The 16,404-nt window shown below is 39.2% G+C and overlaps 1 protein-coding gene across 1 annotated transcript in view; it reads right to left on the reverse strand.

The window, feature by feature from the left end:
• Positions 1-16,404, reverse strand: part of KIZ (kizuna centrosomal protein) — a 174,062-nt gene that overhangs the window by 45,017 nt on the left and 112,641 nt on the right. The window contains 2 exon segments of the mRNA XM_037057014.1: positions 15,037-15,102; positions 16,000-16,165. Coding sequence (XP_036912909.1) covers positions 15,037-15,102; positions 16,000-16,165 — 232 coding nt within the window.

The following is a 16,404-nucleotide window of genomic DNA, read 5'->3' on the forward strand; positions in this document are numbered from 1 at the left end:
GTGCATTCAGAGAGGCACAGTCCTGCTGACACTTTGATTTTAGACTTGTAGCATCGAGCTATGAGAGAATACATTTCTGTTGTTTTAAGTTTGTAGTACTTTGTTATAGTAGCCCTAGGAAAATATACTAAGGTCTCTGTGTCTACTGGTTCTGCACACAACCAACTGCAGATAAAAAATATCTTTAAAAAATTCCAGAAACTTTGAAAAAGCAAAATTTGAATTCGCCACTTACACTAAATCCATGAAAATGAAGTGATGTGTAGGCATACACTGCTGTAGCCAATATGAAAATATAATGCCTTTTAAAATAAGGGCCTTGAGCATCTGTGGATTTGGGTATCTTGGGCCTGAGCAGGGGTTGGGAGAGTTCCTGATAGGGGAATGGGTCCTAGAACCAGTCTTCTAAAAAGATACCAAGGGATGACTCAAATATACTCCCTAATATCTGATTTTGTTAAAATATCTACATCCCGACTTGCTGTCTTTCTCCACTTGAGTCTCTTGTGTCAAATGAAGATATTTTACATGACCTCTGAAGGTTCTTTCATCTTTCCAGCCCCCTCTGCTCCATGATTCTCACACCTGAGGAGTTACCTAGGTGTATTATAAAAGACTGATGCCTGGCTCCCACTCCTACAGTTTCTGATGTAACTGGTTAAGGGAAGAGCTGGGACATGGATATGTTTTCAAACTCCACACAGAATTCTACTATGTAGCCACTAAGGAGAATTTCTCTGGGCACATAGGACTTCATTTCCTCGAATGCAGGAGCATCCAATCAAGAGCACTAGTCAGAAAACTGCCTTCCATTCTTTAATAACTATGTTAAATCAATATTTAACCAAGAACAGGAGTACAATATTAAATCAAGAAGAAGAGTACAGCCGTGGCTGGTGTGGCTCAGTGGACTGAGCGCGGGCCTGCGAACCACACGATCGAGGTTCAATTCCCGGTCAGGGCACATGCCTGGGTTGCAGGCCAGTTCCCGGCAGGGGCGAGTTCCCAGCAGGGGTTGCATGGGAATCAACCATACATTGGTGTTTCTCTTCCTCTCTCCTTCCCTTCCCCTCTAAAGATAAATAAATAAAATATTTTTTTAAAAGAAGAGTACAATATTAAATCAAGAACAGGAGTACAGGGCTTAAAATCTGAAGTTTGGGTTCTATTCAAGATCTGACACACTAGCTATACGGCTTTAAGCAGGACCTAACCTTTCTTAGTTTCTGTTGGACTGTCTACAGAATGTTACTAATATTTACCCCAAAAGGCTGTTATGAAAATTAGAGATGACAGAGGCTGAGTGAGAGCAAGGATACAGTCTTTTGCTGTCCCTGGTATTCCCAAATAAAGGCATAATATTACATGCAAATGATATATTATTCATTATGGATAGAAAACCATATATACATTAACCATACATTAACATTTTATTTCTACCTGAATTCTTCAGTGTGAATAACTGGACTAATAAAAGGGGTAGATTATTTTAACAACAGATCAGGCCGTGAGAATATTTACTCTGGCTGTGTGTGTGGGTGTGTTTAAGGGGGGGCTTTCTATGTGCACTTAAGCACAGATTACAGAAGCTGGAGTTATGAAACTCTTACTCTCCATAATGATCAATAACAAAGCAGAAGCCTTCAGAGAAAACTCTTTAGGGTAAGCCCCTCTTCCAAAAAGACTTATGTTTGGGGGTGATAAGAAGAAAGGGAAACAGAGAAATGAGAATGTTGGCACATGTGATTTCCTTAATGTAGACAGAGACTTAGAGTTCTCAGAAATGAGAATTGCTTCAACAGTGTCCCTCTAGAGAGCATGTTCTGGCCATGGTTCCAGCACCCAGCACAGACTTTCACACCTGGAATATACTCATCTTGGTTTCGCTGATGGAACCAGAAAGTTTTCCTGTTATTGAGCTGTGAATTCCTTGGCTGCAACACTCATAAACAGGGCCTCCTGAGTTACACTCTGTAATTAGGTTTAATTAATGTTCTGCCTTGTACATGGCAGCTCTTCAAGTACTAAAGATAACTTTTGTGCCCTTCTTAGGTCAGACTTCTCCAGAATCCTCATTATTCTGAAAATCATGTAACTTCAGAGTTTCCCACCCATTCTGCCCAGCCTCCTGGTGGCCTGCTCTTGGTTTCTTTCTTTACTATATACCTTCTGAAATGGCTGCAAAGCAAATAAAGTCACACAAAAGGACCCATACTGAAGAAGGGTGTTTCTGGATCATTGAGAATTACTATTGTAACCTGGTGGGCATCAATTTGGGGAGCATCTTTAACAAGTAACTTTTAATCATATCATCATATGGGTTTAGTTACACTAAAGTAGCCTAAATTGTCATTATTAAGCAATCTTATCCACAAGGGAGATTCCCACAAAAAGGAACCACAGGAAAATATTGACGATAAGTTTAGTGTATTGAGAAAACTGGTGCCCTCATTAGACTTAAGGTTTAAAAAAGTGGCCCACATGTATATGTGCATAGTTCCCAAAATGTGTTTCATAGAACATTAACTTTGTTGATTATTTATAGAAAGAATTACATTTTCAAATAGAAGGTAAGTTATTTGATTCTAGGTTTACACTTTTAGACGGTTCTTTTACTGAAAGCCTTCTGAAAATCTTCAACATGCTCCTGTGCATTATGCATGCTACAGAGGGAGAGAGAGACCAGACAGGGTTTAGTTAGCTATAAGGTATGTATGCCTTAAAGTATCTTCTGGGTGGAACACTACACATTTGAGGGAAACGTTGCATCAGATCATCAACCTTGTAAGGCAGCACATTGGGGGAGGATTGTCACCTGGTCATCAGGAACCCTACAATGCCCTCACCTCTGTGCACATAAGGTAGAAATAGCTGGGCCTTAACCAACAAGATCACCGGGAGCCACTTTGTCAACTTTTTGTGTCTTCAGGAAGGGTTTCCTCATGGGACAAACTAGAAGTTCCAGACATAGCACAAAACCCTCTTCTAGCTTCTTCTTCTTTTTATAAGTAAACACTCTTCTGGATTAAAATCATCAGTTGGGAATTCTCAAGTGGGAATTTCTTGCAGAAACTCATTTAGTGATACTATCAGGAATCATGGCAGCTCTGCAACTGAGGAAGGTGAGCAGCTGTCAGAACAGCAAACAAGCCAGTGTGTCCAGATGCCCTTCCAGAAAGTGTCTCAGGCTTACTCTTTTTGTGGCACTGCATCCCCATCACTCCTGTTTCTCTTCCATTTTGAGTTTGCATTGTGAGGTTCCTTTTAACTAGATATCACTGGTTTGAAATGCTGGGGATTGTGGAGCCAGTGCATCAAACTAATACTACTACTAACATTCACATGAATATTAGAACTCACAGCTAACATGTATGAGTGTCTAGCATATGCTTGGAACTTTCACACACATGACCTCATTTAAATTTTAAGACAATCTTGCCAGGTACTATGTATGTCTGCTTTTCCAATACAGAGGCTCATAGAAATGAAGAAATGCCCAGGGAGTAGCGGACACTGATGGCTGATGCCAAAGCTCAAGCTTGACTGCCATCTGCCACACTTCCTCAACTGCCAGGGGACAGCCTCTAGAATGTTCCTTTTCTTTGAAATATTATAAAAGGAATGCAGGCCATACAAATAGAAAAGCCTCCACAGAGGTATTTGAATGGGGAGGCAGAGCTTATCTTAAATTAAACTATATCTTTGCCTTATCTTACTTTACCAAAGGCCGAATCTCCAAATAATATGACAAAATATACAAAAATTTAATAAAGAGATGATGGGTAAGAACTTAGAGATCAAAGCAGCTTCAATGACACACACAAAAAAATAGTGTTGAGCAGAGCTAAGGTGCATAAGCCCCAAAGGCATTAACTTCATGGGGGGTCCAGTGTGCGGGGAGCCAAAAAATGAATAGTGTGGTGGCAAGGACAGAATGGCAATGCTCAAACAAAGTAAATGGCTTTAAAAAGTTTTTTTTTTTACTATCTCCTAAGTTATTTTAAGTCTAACATTCTGGCATAGAGTAGGGACAAAGAATTTTTTTAAATTGCCAACTATTGATAGATTGATGACAGGTTGTTGAAATTATAATTTCTTTAAAAATCTTAATAGCAAATAGTGTTTATTACTTTTAGCTTCATCACACCTCTTTCTGCATGAAGAGAAGGAAGATTTGAAATCCAGGTACTTAACTATCTCTTCGCTTATAAAGAAATTCTATGAGATAGATACAGAGAACAGACTGATGGTTGCCAGAGGAGGGGGATGAGAGGAGAACAAAATAGGTGAAGGGGATTAAAAGGTACAATTTTTCTGCAAATTAAAACCACAATGAGAAAACACCTCATGCTGGACTTCCGCCAAGATGGAGGCATAGGTGGAAACACTGTGCCTTCTCCCACAACCAAGTTTGAATACAACAAAAGTTTGGAGAAACAAAGACACAACCAAAGGACAGAAAATTGAATTATACGGAAGTCCGACTACATCTACCCGTTCAACGGGGACGGTAAGAGGGGCGAAGCCAGCAGCAAGCAGGGTCGGGCAGGACAGGGCCCCCGACCCAGGCGCGCAGGCAGACGGGAACCAGTTGGGGTGCGGGGCAGACCGCGGGAGCATATTCACCCACAGTGAGACAGACCACGCAGGCCCCAGGGGGCGAGGGCTGACGGCGGTGGCACACTCGCGTGCAGTGGGACGAAACGCGTGGGCCCGGTGACGGCAGCAAGTGCGGCACTGGTGAGGGCCGTGGCGGCAGGCGGCGGACAGGACGCCATAGTCCCTCTTTGACCCTGCCCCCACACACAGCGTCACAACCCAGGGACTTAGTTGCCCTGCAAGACCAGTGAGAGTCATTGTCCCTCTTTGACTCCGCCCCCACATACAACGTCACAACCCAGCGACTTAGTTGCCCTGTTCTAGTGAACACTTTAGGGCTCTGATCCTGCTATGGAACAGGCACGAACAACCAGAAAGATGGCACAAGAAAAACTCAAAGTCCCAGAGCCAATAACTCTAAGCGACCGAGAAATTGCCAGCCTCTCAGAAGCACAATTCAGGACACTATTTATCAGGATGCTCACAGAACTGGTTGATTATAGTCACAAATTAGAGGAACAAAGTTACAAATTAGAGGAACGTGTGAGGGCTGGACTGATTGAAATGAAGGGAGATGCACAGGAAACCAATAGTGATGGAAAGGAAACGGGGACACACATCAGTGGAATGGACCAGAAGGAAGAACAAAACATCCCACCAGAAAGGAATGAAGAAATGAGAATTCAAAAAAATGAGGAGAGGCTTAGGAAACTCCAGGACATCTTTAAACGTTCCAACATCCGAATTATAGGGGTACCAGAAGGGGGAAAGAAACAGCCACGAGTGGAAAACTTATTTGAACAAATAATAAAGGAGAACTTCCCCAGTCTGGCAAAGGAAATAGACTTCCAGGAAATCCAGGAAGCTCAGAGAGTCCCAAAGAAGTTGGACCCAAGGAGGAACACACCAAGGCACATCATAATTACATTAGCCAAAAGCAAAATGAAGGAGAGAATCCTAGAAGCAGCAAGAGATAAGGGGACAGTCACCTACAAAGGAGTTCCCATCAGACTGTCAGCGGATTTCTCAAAAGAGACCTTACAGGCAAGAAGGGGCTGGAAAGAAGTATTCCAAGTCATGAAATCCAAAGACCTACAGCCAAGATTGCTTTATCCAGCAACACTTTCATTTAGAATGGAAGGACAGATAAAGTGTTTCTCAGATAAGGTCAAGTTCAAGGAGTTCATCATCACCAAGCCCTTATTATATGAAATGCTAAAGGGACTTATATAAGAAAAAGAAGATGAAAAAGATGAACAGTGAAAGGACAGCAAACACACAGTTATTAACAACCACACCTAAAACAAAAGCAAACCAAGAAGACAGCTAGATCAGGAGTGGAACCATAGAAATGAAGAACACATGGAGGGTTAGAAACAGGGGGGTGGGAGGGGGAGAAGAGGGGAGAAGGCATAGAAAATAGCATAGATGGTAGGCAGAAAATAGATAGGGGGGAGGGCGAGAATAGTGGGGGAAATATAGAATCCAAAGAACTTGAAACACGTGGTTATAAACTAAGGGGGGGAGAATGGTGGGGGAGGGAGGGTGTGGGTGGAGGGGATTGAAGGGGGGAATAGAACAACTGTAATGGTATAATCAATATAATATATTAAAAAAAAAGAAAACACCTCATGCTTATCAGAATGGCTATAATCAATAAGTAAACAAACAAAATGTGTTGGTGAGTATGTGGAGAAAATGGAATCCTCATGCACTGTTGGTGGGAATGCAGATTGGGTAGCCACTGTAGAAAACTGTACAGAGCTTCCTCAAAAAATTAAAAACAGAACTACCATATGACCCAGCAAACCCTCCTCTGAGTACTTAACTGAAGAAATCTCAAACACTAATTTGAAAAAGTATATACACTTCTATGTTCATTGCAGAATTATTTACAATGGGCAAAATATAAAAACAACCTACTCCGTGTTTTGTCATGTATAATATGCACCCCATATTTTTGGCCCAAACTTTCATGAAAAAATATCTTTCATCTCAATTTTTAATTCAATTATTTCTTTATTTATATTTACAAAGTTGATTATTGTATTCCAGTGTATTATTTTGTATGGAATCATTACTGCTTCCTACAGTTACACTCTTAACACATAAGCATAAATAAAAGAATTAAAAACATTTAGATAGATATGGAATTAGTATCCATATATAATGCATATCCTTATTTTTCCTTCAAAAATTTGGGCAAAAAACTGTGCATTTTACACAGCAAAATAGACTAGGTGTCCATTGATAAGTGAATGGGTAAAGAGGATGTAGTACATATATAAACAAAATACTACTCAGCCATAAAAAAGAATGAAATATTACCATTTGCAAGAACATGGACAGACCTAAAGGGTATTATGCTAAGTAGGATAAGTAAAACAGAGTAAGACAAATACGATGTAATTTCACTTATATATGGAATCTAAAAACAAAATAAATGAACAAACATATAAAAAACAACTCATAGATACAGAGAACAAATTGATGGTTGACAGATTAGGGGGAGATGGGGTAATGGTTGAGAAAGGTAACAGGATTAAAAACTCAAATGGACAATTACAAAAATAGTCACAAGGATCTAAAATACACCATAGGGAATTTAGTCTGTAATATTGTAATAACTATATATGGTGTCAGATGGGAACTAGGTTTATCATGCTGATCACTTCCTAAGATATATAAATGCCTAATAACTACGTTGCATACCTAAAACTAATATAATATTGTATGTCAACAGTAATTAAAAATAAACTTAAATACATGCCAAAAAGGTAAAAATTTCCAGTTATAAATAAGCTGTGGGTATGGTTACTAAAATCAGTAAATAAAATCAGTAATAGTGGACTTCTGGCCAAGATGGAGGCGTAGGTGGAAATACTGTACCTCCTTGCACAACCAAATTTAAGGACAACAAAGATTTAGAAACAAAAACACAACCAAAACATGCCCTGGTTGGTGTAGCTCAGTGGATTGAGAGTGGGCCTGCGAACCAGAGGGTTGAGGTTCGATTCCCAGTCAGGGCACATGCCCGGGTTGCAGGCCAGTTCCCAGTAGGGGACACATGAGAGGCAACCATACATTGACATTTCTCTCCCTCTCTTCCCCTCTAAAGCTAAATAAATGGAAAATCTTTAAATTAAAAAAAACACAACCAAAACAGACAGAAAATTGAACTGTACAGAAGTGTGACAACAACGGACCATTCATCCAGACTAGTAAGAGGATCAAAGTAGGTGGCTGGTGGAGAGGGGTTGTGGCAGGGAAAAGTGATGGCTGCGGGACCAATGCAGGTGCGCAGGCGGAGTAGACAGGTCCCAGGTGTGGGGTAGCAACGGGCAGACCCAGTGAGAACACAAGGTGGTTGACTGACCACAGTCACACATTCATGTGCAGATAAACCAGGAGAAAAAATGGACAGTGAGACAGACCGCACGATGCAGGGTGCCAGCGCCAAGTAATAAAGCCTACAAGCACCCACTGAAAAAACTTTCGGGGATTGAGGTGCCAGAAGAGGCTCCCAGCCTCACAGGAGAGTTCATTGGAGAGACCCACAGGGTCCCAGAATGTACACAAGCCGACCCACCTGGGAACCAGCATTAGAAAGGCCCAATTTGCTTGTGGGAATCAGCAGTAGGGACCAAAATCCAAGAAAGAGAGGAACAGATGCCATTTCTCCCTCTCTGACCCTGTCCCTAGTCATAACCAAGGGACTGGCTTGACCTGCCCCAGGTGAACACCTAAGCTTTCCCCCCATCATATGTAACAGACTCGGGCAGAACAAAACACTATGGCTCAAGCAGAAGAACAACTCAAAGCCCCAGAGCCAACACTTCTAAGTGACCAAGAGATAGCCAACCTACCAGATGCACAGTTCAAAACACTGGTGATCAGGATGCTCACAAAACTACTTGATTTTAGTGGCAAATTAAATGAAAAAAATGAAGGCTACACCAAGTGAAATGAAGAAAAATGCACAGGAAACCAATAGTGATGGGAAAGAAACTGGGACTCAAATCAATGGAGTGGACCAGAAGGAAGAAAGAAACATCCAACTAGAAAAGAATGAAGAAATAAGAATTAAAAAAAATGAGGAGACACTTAGGAACCTCCAAGACATCTTTAAATGGTTCAACATCTGAATTATAGGGGTACCAGAAGGGGAAGAGGAAGACCAACAAGTGGAAAACTTATTTGAACAAATAATAAAGGAGAACTTCCCCAATCTGGCAAATGAAATAGACTTCCAGGAAGTCCAGGAAGCTCAGAGAGTCTCAAAGAAGTTGGGCCCAAGGAAGAACAAACCAAGGCACATCATAATTACATTAGCCAAGATGAAAATGAAGGAGAGAATCCTAGAAGCAGCAAGAGATAAGTCACCTACAATGGAGTTCCCATCAGACTGTTAGCTGATTTCTCAAAAGAGACCTTACAGGCAAGAACGGGCTGGAAAGGAGTATTCCAAGGCATAAAATGCAAAGACCTACATCCAAGATTGCTCTATCCAGCAAAGCTTTCATTTAGAATGGAAGGGCAGATAAAGGGCTTCTCAGATAAGGTCAAATTTAAGGAGTTCAGCATCACCAAGCCCTTATTATATGAAATGTTCAAGGGACTTATCTAAGAAAAAGAAGATAAAAAATATGAACAGTGAAAGGACAGCAAACTCAGTTATTAACAACCACACCTAAAACAAAGCAAACTAAGAGGACAGCTAGATCAGGAGCAGAACCATAAAAATAGATATCACATGGAAGGTTAGCAACAGGGGAGTGGGAGGAGAAGTGGGGAGAAGGTAGAGAATAAGTAGCATAGACGGTAGGTAGAAAATAGACAGGGGGAGGGCAAGAACAGTATACGAAATGTAGAAGATAAAGAACCTATGACTCATGGACATGAACTAAAGGGGGGATGGGGGGAGGGGGTGTGCAGGGGGGAGGGGAATGAAGGGGGAAATGGGACAACTGTAATGGCATAATCAATAAAATATATTAAAAAAATAAAAATCAGTAATACTGTGTTCATATTTGAACACTACTAGAAGAATAAACCTTAAAAGTTCTCATAACAAGAAAAAATTTTGTAACTGTGTGATGATGAATATTAGCTACATTTATTTTAGTGATCATTTTTGTAATGTATATAAATATCAAATCATTACACTGTATATCTGAAACCAATATAGTGCTATATACATGTCAATTATACCTCAGTCAAAAATTTTATAAGAAGATAACATTTGCAGTAATTTTGGAGAGAGTGATCTACCTGCAGTAAGGGATGACTGGAAAGAATACTTAAAAGACAAGTAAGAATGGGCAATGAGACCACTTACTGGTTTCTTCCCAATAAGGCTTTACACTTTTAACTGAAATAAATTTAGAGATTATTAGATACTTATAAATTCAAAGTCAAAAGCAAAAGAAAATGGAGACAACTGTATGTGAACAACAATAAAAAAAAGAAAAATAAATAAACCAAATTGCCTGGATTAAATCTTGACTACCAGTTTCTACCAGCATGAAATGCTTAAAATAACTTATGACACATAATCCATGAACTTTACAAATACTAATTTGTGTTTTTATACATATATGCACAGAAATTTGGATGGTAAACATATTCATATAGATATCAAATCATTTCATTTGTTTTCAGTCAATACAGAATACATGAAGCAGACATTGCTTATTAAAGACCTGTGTCTATTGCTAAGGGGAAAAGAAAAGCATCCAAATGACCTTGGTTATTTACAGTCAGGATCATCTACACTTCTATTTAAAAAAAAAAAAAACAAGAAAGAGAGAGAGAGAGGGAAAGAGAGAACTCTACCAGAGTTTTCTCAAAATGAAGAATAAAAAATGTAATAAACATATCAATGGGAAATGTTTAACACAACACCTCTGTATTTTGGAATGAAATACTATCTGATGCAGAATATATACAATAATTGCTCTATTACCAACTCCTTTTACAAAACCAAAGTTCATTACAGAAACATGGGTTTAAAAAATTAAGTAATTAGGCCATGACTTATACTGCTATAAAATAAAGCCATTCCTTCCACATATAAAGAACAAAAGTACCACATATGTAGATGCATGCCTCAGTACTTTGGTGCAATGGTGTGTACACTTGTATAAATATTTAAAGTCAGACCTTTGAATTTATAATGAAGTAACACACCACTTTACAAAATAAGGAAGTACTAAATTTAGATGCATGACAAATAGAACTCCGTTCAGAATACTCATTGCTGCTGTTGATATTTTGAAACTCAAAAAATGATACTGAGATTTCATCTTAACAAACCTAATGCATGTGCAGAAATCTTAAGTTCTTCGTTGAAAGTATATTTTATTGATTACACTATTACATTTGTCCCAATTTTTCCCCTTTGTCCTTCTCTGCCTAGGGCCCCCTTTCCCTCCAGCAATCCCCTCCCTTAGTTCATGTCCACGGATTATGCATACAAATTCTTTGGCTTCTTCATTTCCAATACTATTTTTAACCTCCCCCTGTCTATTTTGTAGCTACCAATTAATCCCTACACCTTCTCCCCCATCTTCACCTCCCCTCTCCCAGCTGATAACCATCCAAATAATCTCCATATCTATGATTCTGTTCCTGTTCTGGTTGTTTGCTTAGTTTGTTTTTGTTTTGTAGGTTCAGTTGTTGGTAGTTGTGATTTTAAAAAATATTTTATTAATTATGCTATTACAGTTGTCCCATTTTCTTCTCCCCTTTATTCCTCTCCACCCTATACCCTCCTCCCATCATTCCCCAATGGTAGTTCATGTCCATGGGTCACATCTGTAAGTTCTTTGGCTTCTCCATTTCCCACACTATTCGGAACCTCCCCCCATCTATTTTGTACCTACCATTTATGTTTCTTATTCCCGGTACCTTTTCCCTCACTCTCCCTCCTCCCTTTCCCTGCTGATAACCATCCATGTAATCTCTATTTTGTGAATCTGTTCCCGTTCTAGTTGTTTGCTTAGTTTGGTTTTGTTCTTTTAGGTTCTGTTGTTGACTATTGTCAGTTTGTTGTCATCTTACTGTTTATATTTTTTATCTTCTTTTTCTTAGATAAGTCATTTCACATTTGATATAATAAGGGCTTGGTGATGATGAACTCCTTTAACTTGACCTTATCTGGGAAGCACTTTATCTGTTTTCTGCCCGTTCATTCTAAATGGTAGCTTTGCTGGACAGAGTAATCTTGGATGGAGGTCCTTGCCTTTCGCGACTTTGAATACTTCTTTCTAGAACCTTCTTGCCGCTAAGGTTTTTTTGGGGAAATCAGCTGATAGTCTTATGGGAACTCCTTTGTAGGTAACTGTCTCCTTCTGTCTAGTTGCTTTTAAGATTCTCTCCTTATCTTTAATCTTGGGTAATGTAATTATGATGTGCCTTGGTATGTTCCTCCTTGGGTCCAACTTCTTTGGGACTCTGAGCTTCCTGGACTTCCTGAAATCTATTTTCTTTACAAAATTGGAGAAGTTCTTCTTCATTATGTTTTCAATAAATTTTCAATTTCTTGCTGTTGCTCTTCTCCTACTGACACCCCTATGATTCGGATGTTGGAATGTTTAAAGTTTTCCTGGTGGTTCCTAAACCGCTAATCATTTTTTTTTGTGTGTTTAATTCTTGTTTCTTCATTCTGTTGTGGTTGAATATTTATTTCTTCCCTCTGCTCCAAACCACTGATCTGAGTTCCAGTTTCCTTCTCATCATTGCTGGTTTTCAGTCACTTCCCCTACTACTCACAAGCAAATTGGGCCCTTCTGGTGCTGATTCCCAGGTGGGTGGGTTTGTGTATGTTCTAGGACCCTGTGGGTCTCTCTATAACAACCTCTCCTGTGAGGCTGGGAGTTTCTCCTGTTGCCTCACCCCTCACAGGATTATTCATTCAGTCAGAGGTTTTAAGGCTTTATTTCCCCTGCACTGGAACCCTGGCTATCACGGTCTGTCTCACTCCCCATTTGCTCCTCCTGGTTTATACTCATGCAAATGTGGGACCACTTGCTCCACCAGCCACTACCTAATCTGCCCCAGTCCTCCAGCCACCATCTTGCCATGCATCCTCTTCATCCAGGCTGCCCATCTTTCACCTTCCTACAAGTCTGAATGAATGTTTCTTCTTTAAATCCTTGGTTGTCAGACTTCCATATAGTTCGATTTTCTGGCCGTTCTGGTTATTTCTTGTTTTTAAATTTGTTGTTGTCTTTCTTTTGCTTGTGCAAGGAGGCAAAGTGTGTCTACCTATACTTCCATCTTGGCTAGAAGTCCCTGTTGTCATTTAAATGTTCATAGTTTTGATCTGCTTCTTTTTCTCAAGTAAACCATGGAGTTTCTTTTGGGATACGAGCTGATTGTCTTATGGGAACTCCTTCGCAGGTAACTCTGCTTTTCTCTTGTGGCTTTTAAGATTCTCTCCTTATCTTTAACTTTTGGCATTTTAACTATGGTATGTCTTGGTGTGGTCCTCTTGTTTGGGACTCTCTGTGCTTCCTGGACTTGTATGTCTATTTCCTTGGCCACATTAGGGAAGTTTTCTTTCATCATTTTTTCACATAAGTTTTTAATTTCTTGCTCTTCTTCTCCTCCTCCTGGCATACCTATGATTTGGATGTTAGTACATTTAAATCTGTCCCATCTGTTTCTAATCCCCTCCTTGTTTTTTTTTTTTTTTTTGAATTCTCATTTCTTCTTTTTGTTCTGGCTGAATGTTAATTTCTTCCTTATGTTTCAAATCATTGATTTGAATCCTGGCTTTCTTCTCCTCACTGTTGGTTCCCTGTGGATTTCTGTTATTTCACTTAGTGTATCCTTCATCTCTTCCTTTATTTTGTGGCTATACTCAGTAAGTTCCCTGAACATTCTGATCACCAGTGATTTATCTTTATTTTTTTAAAAGATTTTATTTATTTATTTATCTTTAGAGGGGAATGAGAGAGACAGAGAGAAACATCAATGTATGGCTACCTTTCGTGCGTCCCCTGCTGGGAGCTGGCCTGCAGGGAACCAGCCTGCAACCCAGGCATGTGCCCCAACTGGGACTGATCACCTGTGATTTGAACTTTGCATCTGATAGGTTGGCTATCTCCATTTTGTTTAGTTTTTTTTTCTGGGGTTTTGTTCTGTTCTTTCATTTGGGCCATTTCTTTGACTCCTCTCCTCAATTTGGCAGCCTCCCTATGTTTGTTTTTGTGTATTAGGTAGAACTGCTTTTACTCCCTGTCTTAGTAGTGTGGTCTATGTAGAAAAGGCACCTGTAAATTATGTGGAGCAGAGCCTTGGGTAATTGCCAGGGTGCGACAACCCACTTCACTCCTTTGTGGCTCTCTGTGTGTTGGGGCGGGAATGGTGCTGAGGGGACGATGCCAGTGCCTGGCTTCTGGAGGCCTGCCTGGCACTCAGCTTGCTTTCAGTCACCTCACCTACTTCCCATATGTGATTGGTAACCTTCCAGTTGCTACTGTGACGTCTGCATGTGTTCTAAGCCCGTGTGGGCCCTTTAAGTGGTACAAATGTGGCAGTTTCTTCTGCTGCCCCAACCCCCACTGGTTTGTACAGTCAGAGGTAATGGGGCTTTATCCTCCCAGTGCTGGAAATCTGGGCTGTTGTCTGGCCTGGGGCTGGTACCACTCACTCCCAAGGAACCCCTCTTGATTTTTATCTACTACACATGAATATAGCACCATCTGTTTTGCTGCTGTCATTGTCTCTCCACTCCACACTGCCTCTCTGCCCCATCTCTACTACTCTGCACCCTTACTGGTCTGGATGCATGTGGCTCCTTTAAATCCTTCATTGTCAGACTTCCATATACCCCAATTTTCTGATGGTGCAGGGTGTTACTTGTTTTTGAAATCTGGTTGTAATTCTTTCTACGGTTGTGCGAGAAGGCAAGGTATGTCTACGTATGCATCCATCTTGACTGGAAGTCCCTGAATTACTAAAATTGTTAAATAATCTAACATGCTTTGTAACTGATGCACAAACAAGTTTCCTGTCTGGTATTTTTTTCCCTGTTTTTATTTTAATGATACAATTCAATTATCACAGGAAATAAAAGAGTAAAATCAGAAATATCTCTAGTTTACCATATGACTGAGTGTTCCCCATGGAAACTGACCTTTTCATGCAGATGTAGGTGCTGAAAAGCTATGTGATGGGGGTGCTCACATGTGTAAATGTATTAACAATTATTAAGAATTCAATAGACACGGTTATTTTCCACCTTATTTTGTGTTAAAGTAAGCTTGCATGTTTTGATTATGTGCTCTTATAATTATTCTCCTGATCCAGCATGTAGTAGTTAAACATATCTCCTCTTAGCAGAGTCCACAAACCACTAACATAGAATGCTCTGATTATATAATAAGGTTGAATTCTGTGTTTGAAACTCTCAGGCAACCATAAATTTACCCATGACGGGAATCTTCACTACCATGCTTTCTTCCCTGTTCTTGTCTCTGCAGCCACTTGGAACTTCTAAAAATATGATAATAAAAATGTATGTCAGGGTTATATTTATGGACTAGGCTTTTGTTTGTTTGTTTTAAACTACCATTCCTCTTATTTTTCACTGTCTCTCCTCTTTCTTTTTTTGGTTTATTTCTTGCCCAAAATAGTACTATTTCTGAAAGGAACCTATATTAAAACTGTCTCTATGTTGTCCTCATGCAAAACAATTTAGCCTGACATCTATCAAATTTGGATAGGGCTTAAAACAAAAGAGCCTTAATTCCTGTGCATATATATCAACCTCTGATTACTTCCTGAGCAACTCACAGTGGACTTGGAAATACCACTATAGCAGTTTGCTGACATATCTTAATAGTAATGCTAAAATAATCATCATTTGTGGATACTAAAACTTGGATTTTAAATTTTGGGGGGAACAAATTAATTAATTCTTATTCACCTGTTGAGACTTACAATATTGTATTATAAATACAACCTTAAAAATAATGTTTATAAATTATTAGTATATTCTATTGATATAAAAATTTCACAGTCCTTAACGGAATCATTTTAATGAATGATTTAATGAAAAATAATTTAATGAAATCATTTTTATCTTGTAGGATGATCAAAATTATCTGCTACCCAATGATTAGTTTTGTTAAGATTTTTTAACTTATAAAAACTTAAATTTATTGGACATTCAACATAACTGCAGACCTATGATTAGGTTTCCTATTCTTGTTAGACTAAATAAAATCTTGTATTTATTGAAATGTGGTATAGAAGAAATAGCCTATTATACATATTAAAATCAGTGGTATTCTCTAGTCCCCTTTATTTTATAGGTACACTTTGAGAAAGAAGGTGTTGTGTTGACTCTGAATGCATTTTTGCTGTGGGATAACCTTTAACAATAGTTACCTTGTTCCCTTGTAAGAACTCTGTTGAACCAAAGAGCAGGTCTTGCTTCCTTTATTCCAGTGTTGTCATTCGGAATAGATAGCAAGCTGCAAGATGATTCATTACTATGAAAAGCCAACCTATCCTCGCACTCTTCCATAGGGGCTCTTTTCAATAATGATGGTGCCTATAGTGTGTTTAAAAGAAAGCACAAAGAAATAAAAACAAACTGTAACTTCATTCCACTTCATCTCAAAGACCCAGCCTTCAAATACAATTTTAGGTTAAGCTTTACTTAGAATTTAATTTGCTTTCTGACATTGAACTGAATTTAAAATGTCTTCAAAATAAAATAACATCTGATTATTTTCCAGTGGAATTTAATGCTTTACAACAACTTACATTAGAAATAATACTTTTTTTGAG

Source organism: Sturnira hondurensis, unplaced genomic scaffold (assembly GCF_014824575.4).
Source record: "Sturnira hondurensis isolate 20B ecotype Veracruz unplaced genomic scaffold, ASM1482457v3 Scaffold0009244, whole genome shotgun sequence".
Taxonomy (NCBI): Eukaryota; Metazoa; Chordata; class Mammalia; order Chiroptera; family Phyllostomidae; genus Sturnira; species Sturnira hondurensis.